At 40.4% G+C, this 20,080-nt stretch overlaps 1 protein-coding gene across 1 annotated transcript in view; it reads right to left on the bottom strand.

The window, feature by feature from the left end:
• Nucleotides 1-3,558: 3,558 nt before the first annotated feature.
• Nucleotides 3,559-20,080, bottom strand: part of IBTK (inhibitor of Bruton tyrosine kinase) — a 46,530-nt gene continuing 30,008 nt past the window's right edge. Inside the window, exons 18-29 of the mRNA XM_081856792.1 lie at nt 19,306-19,423; nt 16,458-16,518; nt 15,555-15,682; nt 14,758-14,870; nt 12,943-13,091; nt 11,989-12,152; nt 11,244-11,336; nt 10,734-10,877; nt 6,532-6,666; nt 5,743-5,814; nt 5,523-5,655; nt 3,559-4,583 (exon numbers count right to left, since the gene is read on the bottom strand). Of these exons, the coding sequence (XP_081712918.1) occupies nt 4,458-4,583; nt 5,523-5,655; nt 5,743-5,814; nt 6,532-6,666; nt 10,734-10,877; nt 11,244-11,336; nt 11,989-12,152; nt 12,943-13,091; nt 14,758-14,870; nt 15,555-15,682; nt 16,458-16,518; nt 19,306-19,423 (1,436 nt within the window). The 3' untranslated portion in view covers nt 3,559-4,457. The remainder of the gene's footprint in view (nt 4,584-5,522; nt 5,656-5,742; nt 5,815-6,531; nt 6,667-10,733; nt 10,878-11,243; nt 11,337-11,988; nt 12,153-12,942; nt 13,092-14,757; nt 14,871-15,554; nt 15,683-16,457; nt 16,519-19,305; nt 19,424-20,080) is intronic.

Consider the following 20,080-nt stretch of genomic DNA (forward strand, 5'->3'; position numbering starts at 1 on the left):
TAGGTGTGGCTAGAGGCAAAATGTGGGCAGGGCCAGTGGCAAATAACTGTGTTAAGCATACTCCATCCCACCTGTAGAAAAGCCCGGTTTGTCACCCACCCATCCTCTGCATCCTCCATTCAGGCAAGCAAGAGGCATCATGACATAGTTAAAGGACATGTTCCAGCCAGTCCAAAGAACCTGAGGAGCACATAGACCAAGGCATGTGTAAAGTGCGACCTGGGTAGGGAACACGATCTAGGAAGAGCTTTGAGGGCCACAGAGTCCCTCTGCTGCATTCAGTCTCTCCTACCTGAGGGTGAACATCTGACACTAAGTGTATAGATGAATTACTATGTCATGAAATGATGCATGTCTTAAAAGTGTGTCAACGTGAACATTTGGAAAGCTCTGGGTTAGAGCGTTGGACTATGACTTGGAAGACCAGGTTTCCAATCCTCATTCATTTAGGTTGCCGGGTGACAATGGAGTAGCCACTGTCTAACCTGCCACACAGGGTTGTTGTGAGAAGAAGATGGGGAGGGGTGAACCATGTACACTGCCTTGTGCTGCTAGGAGGAAAAGGCAGTATATAACTGTAAGGAATGCAATCAACACCACACTATGGAATAATCAGCTACATGTTTACAATCGAGGACAGTCTGATTTGCATGGGATATGCTGAACTTTGTCGAATTTGTAGCTTTAGTGGTAAAAGACATAGCAGGCCTTGAAATAGTAGATGCAAGTCATGGACGCTTCACCTGGAATGCTGGAGCCTTTTACAAGCACTGGATAAAGTCTTCAAACTGTGCAAAACAGACACACACACAGTATGTAACCAGCCCTCACTTTGTACCCGCATACATCTACTTAATCTGTTTAACTATATCATAGGTGAATATAAGTAGTTGCATTTCAACATTATATGTTAAGCTACAGTGGTTAGGCATGCTGCAGTTAAGTCCTAAATTACATGGAGTATTTGTAGAGTCAATGGGAGACCCTGATAGAGATCTCAGCATGGGTAACTTTGAGGATCATGACAACATTAATGGTTTGAGGATGTTATTATCTATAGTTTGGTTGCCACTATTTTGCTAGGATAATTTCTACATAAATGCCTAGAGGTTAACACAAATATTGGGATTCAAACGACTTAACAGGAGCGCCAAGGCAACCACACAGATATACACACACAACTGTTTTATTTGGGGTTCACCTGTAGGAGTTGCTTGCATACTCTCTCTCAATATTTTGTTACTAGAGGGCATCCAATAATCCATCGGTCAAGTCCAGAACGCCACCTCCATTTTGAGAAATGGCATTTTCTTTGTGCATTCCTCCTCTTCTTTTTTAATATTTTGTGTTTCTCTTTAAAGAAATATGTCATGGTTGTTTTCCAGCAGACGCAGAAACTCTTGAATTTTGCAATGGCATTTTGATGTAGCATTAATACAGTTTCTGTTTGTTGGGCTTATATCCGTATTTATTCCTCTGCCACAGCCTGATAGGCAACACAAATAAGTCTTTGCACATAATTAGGACTGTGCATTTATGGCTTTCCCACACTGTATTTGAGCTTCGGTGCAAGACTCCCACAGGATTTTTTTAATAGGGGACAGTGGTCCTGTGTGGAATTCTTGCGTAGCAGATTGGCAACAGGAAGAGAAAAGGGAATTGCCTTGTAGGAGAGAATTGGGTTCATTCGCAAGAGATTTTTCTTTTTTTTTAATAACACATAAGCAGGTGTGCAATTTTTGAGCTGCCAAGTATGAGTGCACAGCCTGTAGGCTTAAAAAGTTCTAAAAGCTCCAAAATGCTAGGATACTATTGCAGAGGAGAGAACATCATAGCTGGTGATTGTATTTCCTCGATGAGTGCTTAAGATGACTCTCGTGTAAACACTGGCAGTGTCACTTTTCACAGATGACACACACAGTGCCATTAACTGTCCGCCTACAGCATTCAGAACTGCAGTTGTGTTTTGTTTTTTCTCAAGTAAAGGTATCAGTTTTGGGGAGTAGTTGGCAATCCTTCAAAGAGGTCATTCCCCATAATAAGCCATCTTGTTTTACAGGAAAATATATAAATAAATTTTAGAGAATCCTAAAATTTACATTTATACACCCAGAACAACAATTTTCTACAAGCAGCACCAATCCTGAGAGTGTGTCATGTAATTCCTTTGTACGTAATATTGCAAAATCTACTTTCTGGAGTTCAAGGGTACAAAATTCATTTACATCAAAATAATAAAGTGATGGACTTTTGCCCATTTGCAAAGAGTTTACAGAAGGAACAGTTTAATAGCCAGACAGCGCTAATTTATTTTGCGATTGTTGCTGGCAAGGGACTCGCTTTGTAATTATAACAGACGAACTGGAGGAGGGGGAGGCAAGGATTAAATCTGGACCTAAAGCAAAGTCAGGAGCTCACAGTTGGCACCTTCTCCAAATTTTGATTTGTCCCTTTGGGAGAAGCAGGCATGTTAAAAAATATATAAATAAAATGACCATAACACGACAGGCATGTAGTTGAAGCATATTCATTGTATGTTTGCAATTACTACTCGAGAGTGAACAAGAAAATGCAGCTACCTGTGATTCCCCAATAGTGTCAACAAAACTCAGATGATGTTCCAAGGGACTAACTCTTAATTGTGAAACACCAAGGTTAGTAATTTTAGTCATACAGAGGAAGATTTAAGTTATATTCATGATATTTGTCACGAGTCCTCCTTCATCAGTTGATTCTGAATATAGCCACAACATACTGCTCAACTAACAACTAGGAATTATCAGTTATACACTCCATTATTTTCTTGTGCAATAATAAGAATTTTGTCTAGTCAACTGTCTTTTTGCTTGGTATTTTGAAAACTCCTTGCGCAGTGCAGTCTTTTCCTCACTCTTCCCACACACAAAAAGGGCTATACTGAGAGCCTTCACCAGTACATGAGAAAATCAGCCATAGGTACACCTGTTGTATATATGAAGCATTATGAAAGACCTTAACTTGAGGGGGGAAACAGACGGCGGATCTACACTAGTCATCTAGAACATTATAAATATGTTATTAAAATGTGACAACAGAGGGTGCTATAAAAATAATCAGCTAATCCACAAAAATAACCCACTAATTAATTGTGTATCCTGTGGTAACTCATGCTAAACCACCACTTGCTCTTTATTGTGTTTAAAGAGTAATTTTTGGTGTTCAACTGTATACCATGAGATACAACTACATTTAATGTAGACTACAGGTGACTAAACTGCGGCTCCAGCTAACATCATCCCTGACCACTGGCCATGTTGACTGTGGCTGATGGGAGTTTGGAGGTTCTATCAGAGAAGTGTAGCTAACACATACCTTTGGCCAAGGAGTAGTGAATGAGAAAGGGGACACCCACCTGGTCAATCAGACCAGTCAAATCAACCCTGCAAATCAAAGGAGTGAAAGACGTTGCAGTCACATCAGGGAGGTGGAGATCAACAATCTCCAAAGCTTCCCCATCATTTCAACAAATGTTGAGATAATTGAAATTTGGCCTCCCCACACCCACACATACACAAACTATGATCGGACCAACAGCACTTTTAATACAGTTAACAAACATTCTTTTATAAGACTTTCCAATGACAAGAAAAATCATCCACAATCAGGCATAGGGTTTTGAACACAGAATACCAATGCATCTGTTACAAGTGAAAATTGTCAAAATGCAATGCTTATTTGTATGAATAGTTTTAATGTTTAATTAATAGCATGTGCTTTTTTGGAAACATTTTGCAGTTTAGCATGCTGCTACCTATCCCCATCCCATTTTTGCCATACAAGCCATACAAGCCTTTTTTCTATTTGATCTGGACTCCCAGAACAGTAAAGTCTGCATTATTACAAGGGCAGTCTCAGAAGAACTTGAATACCTACTTAAACCAGCACGAAATGCCTACCCAGTACAGACTTGTTTGTATAAGGCATGATGGCAACAAGCATTGTCCAGAATAGCAAGAATGAGGCACCGAAACATACCAGACATTGGATACCATTGCTTCAGCAGACAGCATTTTTTTTCTTATTCTCTTATTATACACACAGTAACAAAATTTAGGAAATCAAAACTTGTGGTATTCTGGCTGATCATTCATTTGCATTAATTCAACATGTATGGATGATATTGACAGTTCAGCTGTTGTTAACTGGAGAAAAAACACTTGGCTTTCCACCGTTTGCTAATTACTAAAAGGGTAAGCTCATACAGCCCTACTTAAAACTACATATACTTAGTTTTAAGTATATGCAGACTTCATTCTCCATCTTCATAATATGAACCTTTGTAATATGAACAATTAGTAATGCAGTCGGATAAGGAAGATACGTTTTCAAAGCAGGTATTATGTTGAAAAGAGATGGACACATGTTACTATCCTCAATCTTAGGGCACACATCTTCATAAAATCCAAGATTAGTCCAGATCAATGCTTGTTCCACATTGGAGCTGCTATTGGCCCTTGTGGAGACCTTTCAACCACAACAAACTCATCGGGGTTGCCTACTGCTTGATAGTGGATTAACAGGTCCTGGATAGCACGTTCTTCTATCTGAAAGAAGAGAGGAAGAAAGGGGAGGGTGATATTTTTTGAATTCTGACAGGGCTAAGGATGATGTTTACACAAGCAGAGAAGAACGGATGTCACCAGACCCTTAAGCCTCAAAGTGACCAAATCTTCTGGCAAACTCAGTAGCATGGCAAAGCCTCGCGAGACGTAATTAACTGTAATCCCACATTCTCCCATTAAGGAAACAACACATCCAACTTCTCTTGAACTATGGCACAAGGGAATCAACTGAGCACATAGATCTATTGGTTAGGACTAGTTAAATCAAGGGAAGGGCCTCCAGTTGTTGTTGGACTGGCCTGTGCAACTGCTCCAGCTGAAGCTCATACCAAGTTGGGCCTGGAGCAGTTTAAGGCATTGAGTGATTTGTGAGTTGGCGCGGGGGGGGGGGGGTGGACAGAATGCAGAGGATGCAGGAAGTCTGCCTTTCCCCTGCCCCAACTGCATGCTTAGTTAGGCTTCAGAACCCTAACTAAACACAGTTCAAGGCTCCTGATTCGCTCTATTCAGATTCAAGTTGACTAGAGATGCTCTGAAATGCCAGATCAGGCCCCAAATTGAATTCAGGGGGGACATTTCTAGCCTTGCTGTTAGACTCCCTACTCCAATCAGCCCCAGCCAGAATGACCAACAGGATGAGGTGAGCTGTAGTCCAACAACACCTAGAAGGTGGCGGAATTATGATATGAGAAATAAACAAATAATACTGAACTGGCATTAAGAAAATACTTGACCTGAAGGCATGTGAATAACACAGCATATCATAAACAACATAGCAGAATGTTATATTGGATTGTATTTTCAAAAAGTGGTTGTAAACAGCTTGTTGGGGCCAAAGGTCTCGATAAAAATGTACTTAATAAAATAAAAAGAATGGTAATCAGCCACTCTTAACTTATTGTACTGAGCATTTTGCCTTACCTGGATCAAAGCTAAAGGTTTCTCTCTACTCCGGATGAGAGCAGCTTCTTGCTGGAGTTCTTCCTCTACAATTTCTGCAAATGTGATAGTTGTTGCTACAGCTGGACTCATAAAGGATGCTGCTAACCAAGGGCTGCAAGGTAGATTACCAAATGAAAGATGTCACCATATCACAGAAGACATTTTCCTACAAATACTTTTAATTACAAATCCAACTTACTTCAGATTTTCCGACAGTGTTGGTTCATTAAAATGTTGATTTTCAGCCCCAACAGCAGTGGCAGTTGAGCATCTAGAGACACAAATAAAATATTAACAAAAGAACTGTTGATTAAAAACATCACCTAAGGAAGTAAAAAGGTTGCCAGCCAACATGAATTCTGGTCTCTGGAATAGTATGAGGAATACATATTTTGACTAGAATTTGTTTTCTTTTTCTTTTTTAAAAAATAAATCCCACATTTTCCATTTGATTTTTTTTAAAAAGGCAAGTTTTATTTATCTATAGAAACCAGGGCATCTATTTATGAAAAGGATGGAAGTGGGGATAGAAGTTACCTCCCTTCACTAATGGGATGGCTTGGCTCAAGGTGCAGATCATTTTTTTTAACAGCCACATAGAAAGTAGACTATACCTCTCTCTCTATTCCCCCCCCCTCCAACTTCTTCACTTACATTAAACTGGCGTTAAACCCAAAGAACTAACATTATACACACGTCTCACTTGATCTGCTACTGAGAATAAGCTTCCCCAAGCCACTTCACTGATTAAGCTATCAAATTAGACATATCTATACAATATTATGGAAGTACCGTAAATGATCTATCATTTATTCTGTTTATGATAGTTTATGATAGCTTTAAAACAATGAAATATAGCATGCTAGCAGAACATATATTTGACTAAAATGAGATGCTCTGTATGTAAGTACTTAAATAGCTTTTTATATTGATGTGCACAACTTCTGTGCTCACCAGAAACGTGCAAATAAATGTTATACTTTCTCACCTCAGAGATTTTTGATCTTGTGCATCGTCCATCACTTTAGCACAATGTTTTCCAGAACTGGCACCAACTGTTCTTTTCCCTTCCTCCAAGAGATTACGGAATGACTTTGGCGAAGCAGATTGCAATGAAGAAGCCCTTTAGCAGAAAAGAGGGATAAAGTCTCAAACCCTTGTACCTTTTGTGCTATATTTGAGTCACACCAAACTAAATGAATCAAACACTGCTATGTTGTAACTTCCAGGAGATCCTAGAGATTTTTCTGTCTATCCTTCTGTCTATCATGGTCTGCGACCGTAATAAAGTTCATTCATTCATTCTGTCTGAAAATTATTTTACCAACAGACTAAAATTGTGTGAAAATCCTAATTAACACAAATCTGTTGCATGTCCATGGCTGTTTATTATTTACTTAAGAGTATTTATACCCTACCAACCAACTAGAGTTATTGAGTCATCTTAAGTATACTGAAGACCCTACAAAATAGACAGGAGTTACTAGGCAAAAGTGCTTACTAGTCTCACCCAGCACTCCCAAACTTGAGTCCCTAGATGTTGGACTACACATTCCATAAAGACTGGTTGGGGATGACAGGAATTGTAGTCCAACAACAACTGAAGACCAAAGATGGATGAAGGCTGCAGACACATACTCTAGTACTAATGCAATTGGGAACAGGCGGTAAAAGAACATCTGGTTATTCCCCAACTATTCACAAACAATGAGGCATCACTTTACCTTACCATTAGTTACACTGTAACATTGTTGCCCATTGGAGAGATCCTTTAGGACCATTTTTAACATTGTTGTAAATATCTTCTGAGCACAGTCTATAAATAACTTCTTTTTTAAAGGAACAAAATTTGATTTGCAACTCTTGTTTTGAGAGTAATACTTGGCTTCAAGTTAGACTGACTACTGGCAATTGTTTTGCTGAACTCAGGACTGGGCAGAGGTGCCAACTTGAATAAAATATTGGGCGGGCTAGATAAGCCTCGCCCTGCACAATCGATCACATGACATGGCACACATACCATTTGAATGACAATGGCCATTGACTTTGGGGGGCTCTGGCTCCCTCAAATATTTTATTGGGGGGATGAAGGGACATTGGCCCCTAGAAGTTGGCTCCTATGGTCTGGAGAAAGCTTTTGCATGAGACTTGAAAGATCATTGAGGGCTGAAACAGTCAGACTGAATACTAGATAACTTCATAGGCTCACAGTCAGCATCCCTGCTGTAGCAAAGTTGAAGAGAATAATAATATAAGCCATGCAGAAAGTGTCCAGCTACTACCCTTGCAGCTCTGAAACCTGTCTCCTTCTTTAGGTTTGGGCCAATTTCAAAGGAAGTTACACATTTCTATTTGGACAGATTAGTAAGCAGGGCTTATTTTAACTGTACTATTCCATCTGTTTTGCATAGCAGTAAATACAACTCTTCTATTCCAAAGTGTTTTTTGTGTGCTGCTATAATTCTATCTTGTTTGAATTAGAGGCTGGTGTAAAGGCCTAATAAAAGACAGTGAAGGAAAGAGACCTAGGAAAAAGCCCCAAGTGAGGAACACAGAAAGATGCCTTATGCTAAGTCAGACCACTGGTCCAATGAGCTCAGTACTGCGGAAACTGACGGGCAGAGGGCAAGTGGCTTTCCAGAGAAAGCAGGTGCTCTACCACCAAGCTACAGCCCTTTACTTGTACACAGTAAGTATCATGCTCCAAGCTTTGCCTGCTGGATGTTAAAAGCTCTCATTCTCTAGGATACATTCCTGTGCAGACTTTGTTTATAACTGAAGTGTCAATGTTGCTGGCCCCTATAGGTCAAGTCCATCCCAAGCTTCTCCAAGCTTTTCCATGTAACTGTTAATTAATATACCATATTTTTTGCTCCATAAGACACACTTTTTCGCTTCTAAAAAGTAAGGGGAAATGTGTGTATGTCTTATGGAGCAAATGCAGGCAGGAGGCAGGCGGGAAAAGCCCCCTTCTCCCTCCTCAGGGAAAAGCCCCCAAGAGCCGTGCACCCTTTAAAGAGCGTGCGGTTCTTGCGGGCTTTTCTACAAGGTGGGGGAAGGGACAGAGGGCAGCCCCTAAGTCCCTTCCCCCACCACCCGGAAAAGCCCCCAAGTGCCACACTCCCTTTCACAAGCCGCGTGGAGCATGTGTGCGGCTCTTGGGGGCTTTTCCCCTGTGGAGCAGTGACGGGCTGCCCTTCTCCCTCCTGGGGAAAAGCCTGCAAGCGCTCCACATGCTCCAAGTGGCTCGTGAAAGGGAGCAGTGAGCAGAGCCTGGGATGCATACAGGCTCTTCTCAGCGCTCCCTTTTAAAAAAAAAAAAAATTCTTGCATTCCCCCTCTAAAAATTAGGTGCGTCTTATGGTCAGGTGCGTCTTATGGAGCGAAAAATACGGTGCCACGAGCCCTAGGCATTAGAAGTGAAATTAATGCTATTTATGAAAATTCAAATCCATTATCTGAAATGTTTGCCATGATGCCAATTTAGCTTTCTATTCCATCCTGTCAGAAGATGATTGAAATGTTATATGCAGGCAGCATCTCTCAGCAAAGGTATTACTGCACTCCCCCACCAAATACTATTATAATAAGTGCACCTTGAAAACTTGTTCAGAGGTATTTTTTGCTGGGAGTGTGTGCTAGTTTACCTTCAACCTTTTATTTGCTTGCCAACAATTGTGCTTCCAAAAATGCTCAACACTGGGTTTGTTTTTATTAATTAATCTTCAAAGAACACTCCACAGTCCTAACTCCCCCCCCCCCCCCCCGCAAACCATGAAACTAGAGGTTTCTTTTGGCAAGTATGGTTTAAGATATATTGAGTCTCCATGTCAACCAAAAAAAGAAGAAGAAGAAAGTTCCAGAAGGTCCCACACCCATCTGGCATGTTGTCTTGCCAGTAGAGCTGCTGAATTTCCAAGACAAGGATCTTGTTTCACTGCAAAACAAAAGTTCTGGAGAATGCCACATACTGCAAGCACGGAAACCTCAACGTGGTGCCAAATGTATGCATGTGAGTTCATTTGGGCTTCAAAGCAGTCAGGGTTATACCAGAACTCAACAAGCTTAAGACAAATGCAAATTCTTTTCTGTCACTCTAGTTAAGTCAAGAATCCTTAATGAGAACCATGTTTGTTAATGAGGAATTGTCATCAGTCCAGCAGTAGTGTTAAATATATATATTCAAAAAGGACATTAAAATAAATTCCATTATCCAATGAGCCATAATTCTTTTTAAAGAAAAAAATACTATAAGATTTCACACTGATGGTCTGCTTAAAGCTTTTAGGGGGTTTGCCATTTTCCATTTTTTGCAGCCAAAGGAATTTTATGAAGGAAGTTTGGCCATCTATGCCCACATTAAAATTAAACCAAAACTCATTCCACAGCTGAAGTACACCAATGTATGCCAGTGTAATGTATTGTAGTGGAAAGAAAAATAAATTTCCAACCATGTTGAAATGTCTGCTCAGCTATGGAGCTCACTGTGTAATATTGGCCTAGTCATCATCTCTCAGCTAATCCAAGTTGAAAGGGCTGTTAAGAGTATGCAGTGGGAAAATGTCATGTATCCTGAGCTCCTGGTAGGAAGCACAGGATACAAACATGACTGATATATAATGCAATTTTTAAAGGTGCCCAGTGTGTTTCCCCCCCTCACCTTGGGCTACTGTGGAAAACTACAAAACTCTGGAAATGCTTTGGAAAATGCAATATTCGCTTACTTTGTACAAGGTCCCAGATGCAATCTAAGACAACTCTCGTTAAAAAGAAAGGTGCAAAAGAGAAGGAAAGAATTCTGGCAAGACGATGAACAGCACTAAGTTAGATGGGTCAATAGCATGATTCTGTAGAAGGCAGCTTGACCGAGAAAATATAGATGATTGCAATGGCCTGGTTTTCCAGACTCTTGAAACCCTACTGATCAGTATCACACTTCATACAGATTAGTCAACTCCTCAAAATTAGCACTGCAGTTAGCCATTTGTATATATAGGTTTGTTCATGAACCCTGAGAAAGCTTGCCCACACCAGAAAAGATATGCTTCTGAAAACACTACTTGGGTTCAGGTAAATTCCTCAGCACTTAGTAAGTTACTTAGGTGTTCTGCTCAGCTGAAACAAAGCTTATTTTAAAGACTGAAATAGATCCCAACAAGCATTAACACTAAGGCATATTAAGAAACATACCACACATTCCCTGGTTTTGCAGCATTTTGGGGTGTTGGTGGCATGGCTGCCTCTGGCACAATCTCTGGGCTGTTATCCTTAGCAGCCATAGCAATCAGCTTCCTTTGCTTCTGAGAAAGCTTACTTCCATGAGAAGTGGGTCTACTAAAAATTACAAACAAAACGTGTAGTTTACTACAGCCTATCAAATAATCACACAAACTAACAGCTCAATGTAGGTCCTAAATTAGCATAGCTGTGATACCACCAGTGGAGCCGGGGGAAGGAGGCACAAACCTTTCAATTCTATCCCTCCTGATCTGTTTTTACACAATCATGCAATTAATAAACAATATTTCTGAGGCAAGACAGGTGCTATATCATCAGGTAGATCAGAGCCCCATAAAATTATTTCCAAAATAGTTTCAAAGTGCCCCCTCAAAAATTAGGAATTTATAAGTAAATTAAGAATTTAAATTAACACAAGTAGATCTTATCATTTCTCTTATTAAATCATTTTCTTTTACCAACCCTGAATTTATCTTTGGCATGCTTCCACATTTTTGCATGTTTTCTTCAATTTCCATAATAGTTCTTAAATCCATAGCAGGGGGACTGGCAGGACTGAATGAAACAACAACAACACCACAACAAGTTGTTACTTTTCAAGACATCCATTTTTACTTATCTTCTACTTGCCAAGTACCACTGAAATATTCTATATCTTGCATATATTTTGTAACCGGATGTATAATTTATGTCTCCTTCCTCAATTATGGCAAACCTCAAATAGAATGTTTTATATGTTTTTCAGGGAACACATGCAAACACCAGGGACGCTTTTAGTTTCACTGACGATGCCCAATACATTAACTTTTAGTTTGTGTGAAGTTTGGTGACTTTTCTTTCAAAGCCTACCATGAAGTAGATCCTTAAAAGCCAGCACGTTTGGGCTGCAACTTTTACACAGCTAAAGTCATAGCCAATGAAAAGGGGGAAGTAGCACTTTCAACACAGAGTCAATATAATTGCTTTTAACTTAATGTGCATAACTAACACTAAATAACCTGGACATCTGATGCGTCAGAAAACATGTCAACAACTATGCAGGGCAAATGCCCTCTGGAATGTGAACTTCCCTTCCACAATGAAGACTCACTAGGATGGAGGAGAAATTCAATTCACATTTTAACTTACCTAATTCATGGCATCAGCAACCGACTCAAATACTGTTAATAACTCAGCACATGACACACGTGGGAACAAACATATATACCTAAAAGAGCTGATAACCCAGTTGGAAGAGCTTGCGGAGGTGTTTTTGTTGTTAGGAATGCACTGCGGAAGAGATATTTTTTGCAACGATGTTCTCTCGGGTATTTTCACCTCTTTTTTAGCATTTGGAATGTGTGCACTGGAAACACACATTTTCTCTTTCACCTAAAGTCAAAGCACACTAAAATTACACAGTTTTAAGTCACAATATGTGCATTTACAGACAAATATGATGAGAACAAAACCAGATTCTGCATTTAATCCAAAGTAGATCGAGAGAGCTACTTCAGGCATGCCCAAGAGTTTGGCATGAATCTCATATTCTGTGGGATTTTCAACACCCTTCAGCTTTAGAAATGGTTTGCCATGCAACACAGCATGGAAGGTCTGTGGCTTAACATGTCAAAAGCCCTGAATGGTGCTCTGGACTGCACTGTGAATGTATTTCAAGAGTGTAATCATGTTCAAAGTAAGTGGTATTTATAAGAGCTACAGTCCTTCAAGTTTTAAGAGAATCCTTTTATAACTTATTCATATTACTGCATCCAATACAACTATTCAATTAAATGCAACAATGTAGCCATTTCGCTCCTTTAAAATTTATGCTACATTAAGCAAAGAAGGTATTCTGTTATGTGGCATACATAAAGATTAGAAAGAAGCCAACTAAAGAAGAGACATAATATCTGCATTATTCAGTTACCAAATGAATATACATTAAATGTGTCTCATCACAGCCACACCAGAATTTTGAAGACCCATCAAGGTTTGTTTGCTGTTCAAGAAGATCCCCAAGCTTATTCTTCTTTTTTGGCTTTCTTTTTTTTTTTTTTTTTTTTGCAAACTCAAAAGCAAAAAAAAGAAAAGATTGGCACACATGTTTAAAAACATTAGATGCTGTGTTTTATTTAATTAGTAAACACTGAGGCAAAAAGAGAAATTAAGATGCTCTAACCTCAACTTTATCTGCATTGAATCCTGCTGTGAAGTCAGGGGACTGCAAATCTCTGGGGCTATTCACTCCTACATAGCTACCTTCAGAATCCGAGGTCAGCATTTCAGGGAGGGATTCAATGGAGTTGGTTTTATCTAGTTTCAGTATCCCTACAAGTATTAGGAGAGGAAGGAAAAAAGAAATGGTTAGTCTCTGTAATTCAAGCTTGATTAACACCATATCCTGGCAATGTAAGTTCCCTGAGATGAAAAAGTTGTTTGAGTTGGGGTGGGGACTGCTATCCTATGCCTTACAGCCCATCTGCTTGACTTCAAAAGATCCAGCCCTGATCTCACCCTTGCATCCAGGCGCATGCACACACCGCCAACAGTTACACTTGCTACACCAGCCAGTTTAGCAGATGGCTTCCTCACTCTAATCTCAGCATTTACTCTTCACTACTTATCTGTACAGTGGTACCTCGGGTTAAGAACTTAATTTGTTCTGGAGGTCCTTTCTTAACCTGAAACTGTTCTTAACCTGAGGTACCACTTTAGTTAATGGGGCCTCCTGCCACCACCACACCGCCGCCACACGATTTCATCCTGAAGCAAAGTTCTTAACCCGAGGTACTATTTCTGGGTTCACAGAGTCTGTAACCTAAAGCGTCTGTAACCCGAGGTACCACTGTACTTTCTGGGAAATGAAGAGGCACGGGGAGAGCCCTGTCTGTTGTTCCCAATGCCTTTACAGGCTCTTGTTAAGGAAACTGAGCCCTGTGCAGAGACAGAAGAGTGTCTTCTGCTTTTCCTGATGCCCAATGCTACTGCTGCCTGTGCTGGGGCAGCAGCCAAACTTGACGCTAAGGAATATGTATGCATGTATGTATTCTGACATCCCTTGAAGTTGTTTGTTTCTGCAAGGTCCTGTTGAAGCTCTGGGAGTCAACACCAGTGATCTGGTTATCTATTATGCATGTAATAAAGTTGTACTGTAATAATGATACAAACAAGCCATCTTGCGATACAGAATAACGTAACGTGTTTTTCAATTGAAGATTTCAGTTTGCTCTACTTTGTCATGGACTATTGAGAGGAAACTCTTGCATATAATGGAGAGAGAGTGAGAGAGACAGAGACAGAGAGAAACAGCAGCAGCTGAATGCACCACATATTGCACAAGTGAACTGGCTTCCTCACTTTTACTGCAATGAAGTTGCCTGCAACTGTCTTCAGAGGTCAAGGGAAAGCCCTGTCTCATTTCAGCACAGCTCTTTGCAGCCTTGGGGTACAATTTACAGAGCTTAATCAAAACATTATGTATTATCAAGTCCACAGCCACAATGAAAGCAAAAACAAATGGCAATACAGTAGCAACAAGCCCCAGCAAGTCACTCACACCAACAACTTTTCAGCCTGGAAAACGATTGTCACACGATACAACAGATTTACAATAGTACATGAAAAACAAATTGGCAGCTGACACATGTGAATCAGAAACATTCCGCTGATCCTGTCAGGTGGAAGGGGCTCTAGAGGAACAGGTAGAAAGCCACAAATAACTCGACCAAAGTATCAAGAAAGCATGCATACTAATTGCTTCCTACATGATCCATACAATATTCACAATGTATTAGGTGACTAGTCTTCAACCATGTTGAGATCCATGCATCCCAGAGCTAACTCTGGCATTACAGAACTAATAGAAATGAGAACCATACCTAGTACATTACTATTTTGTGAGTATGCAGATTATTACTATTATTTACTTAACTAACAACCACTTTAAAAGCAATCTACAAATCAGTAGTGAAAACAAAGCTCATCTGCCACTAACCTGTAGAGGGTGGGCTCTGAATAATATCAGAAAGATTATACCCTCCTGAGCTGTCTGACCGTTTTCGTGGCTTCTTCTTCGCCTTTGCTTTTGCTTTTTTGAAAAGAGCTTCCCTGGATTAAAGCAAAACACTTTTATTTAGATTCCACTTACTTTTTTTATTGTGACAAACAGAATTTCAACTTTTCTTACTACATTCTCCCAGGCCCAAGTTTTCCCAGTATCAGGACCGTGTCTTTTCATAACCTAGTTTTTAAAAGCTATTTTAGACAAATGTTTTTTAAAAATAAAAAATACAAGAATTTGTTTCTTTAAATTTAAGTGTCTGAGCTCTACAAATCATCCCCTGCTTTAACAAATACCCTTTCTCCATCTTTTCTTGCTCAGCTCTGAATTGGGATAATGAGATTCATACTGGGGATTTACGATACCCAGGGAACATAACACAGTGCATTTAAAAGCAAATTACTCTCATAATCCTTTCTCCATCCCACCCCAGTCCCCCTTACTATTTGAACCAAAAGATGTATGGGCAGTAGTTTTTCCTTACCAAAGAAAATTCTGACATTTAAAAACTTTTATACGGAATGTGTTTACTGACACCAATCCACATTGTTCCATTCTAGCTTCAGATTTGCTGCTTAGAATAACTGAAAACAAATAGGAACACAGCAGGCGAGAGGTGAGCAGAGCAATGCAAACCTGCCGCTGAGGCTCTGTGAAGCAACAGAGCTACCGCCACACTAGAAGCCTTGTCACTCACAGCAGTAGAAGGTGGAGGGCAGACAGACACTTACTGAGTAGTTTGCTCTGCACTCAGCTCTTCTTTCAGGAAGACAAAGGTTTCTCCTTCCTCAGGCTCCAAGGAACTAATATCAGGGCCATCTTGGTATGGAGTAATTACCCTTCTGACCATAGCAGGAATCTACAACATCACAAATGCTTGTTAAGCTGTGCACTAGGAAAAACAGGTAGGCACTGAATGCATATTTTAAAAATCTATGCTGTTGTGAGTTTTGAAATCCCATAAAATCCAGTTTGGAAGAAGAGTGACTAACCCCCAGTTTGGGGGCCTCATTTCCCACATATTTTTGTCACCCTGCACCCAGACACCACTATTTTTGGTGGCAACAAAGAGAACAAACATTAAAGGTGGCAAAGCACTGCTGCGGATGGAGCCCAGTGCTCCCAGGTCATTGGACTGATTATTTCAATCAAGAGGGCCACATACACTGCTGGTATATGGCTCCCAGAGGCTTGCCCCAGGGTAAATGTGGCCCTCAGACCAAAAATGAACAGCCACCCACCCCTTGTTTAAAGTATGGCATGGTAGAGAAACCCTCCATACGATTAATCTAAGGATGTGTTGGCATATATAGATGATTCATAAAGTAACCTAAAACATTTGCAGTAATATAATCCAAGTAAAGTTGTAAATACCTGGTGAAGCCTTGACAAAGTTTCTAAACCTATATTTTATTCATTATAACGACAGTTCAGCAGACTCTGGAGGAGTCTTGCTTTAGTATCTGCGGGACTCTTTTTCTATTATGGCAATTTAAACCATGAGACAGATTATCAATGCTGCACAATTAGAAAATAAATTGGTCAGAATTTCTTTTAACAAAAGACATATCAAGACATTTCATCACTCAAGCTGCTTTAAAATCTAGCCTACTTCAACGAATAATAGTACTTACCATTTTTCTGTAGGAAACAGAAAGGTCCTTCAAAACGTCATCACTTAAAACATCTAGAGCCCTAAGACAAACACACATTAAATCCAAATTCAAGAGTGGCTCGATGACACTCAACATTTAGTTGTGCCCAAGTACAAGAAAATGAAAGGCAATCTTGATAAATTCTACTTAATTCATAAAGTATCTGGGTGTACTGATAACAGAACAAGATTCTAAAGTGCTGGGGGTTGACTGAGTTGCTACAGACCTTAGACCTGTTGGCTTAGTCCCAATTCTAGAATTTCCAGGTAATCTTTTTTTATTATTATTAATGGTACAAGTGTGAGTGGGTGGAAAGAAAACAAATTCCTTCCAGTAGCACCTTAAAGACCAACTAAGTCAGTTCTTGGTATGAGCTTTCGTGTGCATGCACACTTCTTCAGATACACTGAAACAGAAGTTTCCAGACCCTTCTATATAGTGAGAAGGTGGGGAGGGGTATTACTCAGAAGGGTGGTGGGAATGGGTGATTGGCAGATAGCTGTGATGAGCCTGTTGACGACTCTTAACGACTGCAATAGGTCTTACAGGAAAAAGCAAGGGGTGAAAAGGTGAAAAATGGCTTTGTCATGTATAATGAGATAAGAATCCAAGGTCTTTGTTCAGACCAGGTTTCTCCATGGTTTTAAGTTTGGTGATAAGTTGTAATTCAGCAGCTTCTCTTTCCAGTCTATTTCTGAAATTCCTTTGTAGTAAAACAGCTACTTTGAGATCTTGTATAGAATGTCCTGGGAGATTGAAGTGTTCTCCTACTGGTTTCTCTGTCTTGTGATTCCTGATGTCCGATTTATGTCCGTTTATTCTTTGGCGTAAGGTCTGGCCTGTTTGTCCAATATAGAGAGCTGAAGGACACTGTTGGCATTTTATGGCATACACAATGTTAGACGATGAGCAATTAAATAGTCCCGAGATGGTATGTGTGATGTTGTTGGGGCCAGTAATGGTGTTGTCCGGGTGTATGTGGCAGCAAAGTTGGCATCTGGGTTTATTGCAGGCTCTGGTGCCAGTGTCCGTGTTAGGAGACTGGACACTGACTGGACACTGGCACCAGAGCCTGCAATAAACCCAGATGCCAACTTTGCTGCCACATACACCCGGACAACACCATTACTGGCCCCAACAACATCACACATACCATCTCGGGACTATTTAATTGCTCATCGTCTAACATTGTGTATGCCATAAAATGCCAACAGTGTCCTTCAGCTCTCTATATTGGACAAACAGGCCAGACCTTACGCCAAAGAATAAACGGACATAAATCGGACATCAGGAATCACAAGACAGAGAAACCAGTAGGAGAACACTTCAATCTCCCAGGACATTCTATACAAGATCTCAAAGTAGCTGTTTTACTACAAAGGAATTTCAGAAATAGACTGGAAAGAGAAGCTGCTGAATTACAACTTATCACCAAACTTAAAACCATGGAGAAACCTGGTCTGAACAAAGACCTTGGATTCTTATCTCATTATACATGACAAAGCCATTTTTCACCTTTTCACCCCTTGCTTTTTCCTGTAAGACCTATTGCAGTCGTTAAGAGTCGTCAACAGGCTCATCACAGCTATCTGCCAATCACCCATTCCCACCACCCTTCTGAGTAATACCCCTCCCCACCTTCTCACTATATAGAAGGGTCTGGAAACTTCTGTTTCAGTGTATCTGAAGAAGTGTGCATGCACACGAAAGCTCATACCAAGAACTGACTTAGTTGGTCTTTAAGGTGCTACTGGAAGGAATTTGTTTTGTTTTGACTATGGCAGACCAACACGGCTACCTATCTGTAACTGGGTGGAAAGAGTAATGGTACAACAGCTCTCCAGATAACAACTTCCCAAGACCAGGAATCAAGCAGAGAACTACAGGTGCTGCTATGACGGTACAGAAAAGAGAATCTGCGGGTGAAGTATGCAAGGAGAAATGATGAAAGGAAAGAGAACAGACAAGAGCAGAGATTATATAGAGCAACCTCTCCCAATCTGGTGCCCTCCATGTTTTTGACTACAATTCCCTTCAAACCTGACTATTGGCTATGCTGGCTGGGGCTAATGGGAGTTGTGGTTCAAAATATCTGGAAGGTTGAGGAAGGTTGGTTTAGACATGGGAGGCAGCCTGTCGTTCAGAAAGCAGCAGTAGCAAAATGGATCAAATAGAAGAACGTAGAAGACTGTGAGAACAGGAAAAAGATCTGAGTGGTAAATATTAAGGGAACAGAACTGGGACATCTAGAGCCTAGGCCCATGTAACTTGAACTAATGTAGTGAAAGACAGGGATCCAAGACAGGCACAAACCCTCTTCAGGCATTAATACTCCTGTGCTGAGTAATATGGCAGCAGGAAATGGCAATACCATGAATAACTCCATCCACTAGCCATCAGATGAATAGCACATCTATCTAAGATGACAAAGCTTATCTGTACACAGCTGAATACTGAAAGGCCCTGTACAGTACTTGGTGTGTCCCTGTTACTCAGCACATGAGCCTTAACGCCTGAAGGGAGCTATAGTTACTTCTGCCAAACCTCCAAAACCTTTTAAATAATGGCTCCCTCACTCCATTCTGAAAATCTGTTTGAAATGTGACACAGGCATTCTCTTTAAATAGCATGTGTTTATCAATGTCACTTGCTTGCCAGCTCTTTTATTTTAAAATGTTCATGTGTTACATTTTCAAACTGCTTTTTAAACCTGGGGTGTTGATGTCAAAGCAGGAAACTATCAATGCACGTTAATATACTACTCATTTCCCTGTGGGTTATGGTCTGAGACAGTAGTTGAGCATGGAGTGCCAGGGATTGCTTTTACCTTGTTTCAAGTATAGCTGCCATGTTTAGAACGATGAATTGCAAGCAAGATTGTTTCAATTGCTCAGCGTTGTACATAGCTGCAAACTCCAGAAGCTCAGCAGCATTCTTCAAAGTAACTGAAATTGGGGGGAAAGGAAGAGAATACATTTCCCAAGCCATTTCTGTTAAAATGCCACTTATCCACAATATAAATTTATAGTACTTTGCAGAAAATTCTGGGGTATGTACATAGATCATCTGGGGCACTAACAAAGCCATTTGGACTTGCACAAATGGAATGCATTATCTAAATTTCCTCCATTCATGCTCCACAGGTGCATACTGCAAAGGAAGATTTATACAGTGGTGCCTCGCAAGACGAAAAGAATCCGTTCCGCGAGTCTCTTCGTCTAGCGGTTTTTTCGTCTTGCGAAGCAAGCCCATTGATGGCTTAGCGCTATTAGCGGTTTAGCGGCTTTTAGCGGATAAGCGGATAAGCGGCTTAGCGGCTTAGAAAAAGGGGGGAGGGAAAAAAAACCGCAGGAACTCGCAAGACATTTTCGTCTTGCGAAGCAAGCCCATAGGAAATTCGTTTTGCGAAGCACCTCCAAAATGGAAAACTCTTTCGCCTAGCGAGTTTTCCGTCTTGGGAGGCATTCGTCTTGCGGGGCACCACTGTAATGGAAATATTTCAGAAAGTTTATCCACTATTACTAGGGTTCCTTACAGCACAATTTGAACCTCATTGGGCCTAAACATTTTATTTTAACAGGCACACTACAATGATGTGCAAT

This window comes from Podarcis erhardii (genome assembly GCF_964252035.2).
Source record: "Podarcis erhardii genome assembly, chromosome: 3".
NCBI lineage: Eukaryota > Metazoa > Chordata > Lepidosauria > Squamata > Lacertidae > Podarcis > Podarcis erhardii.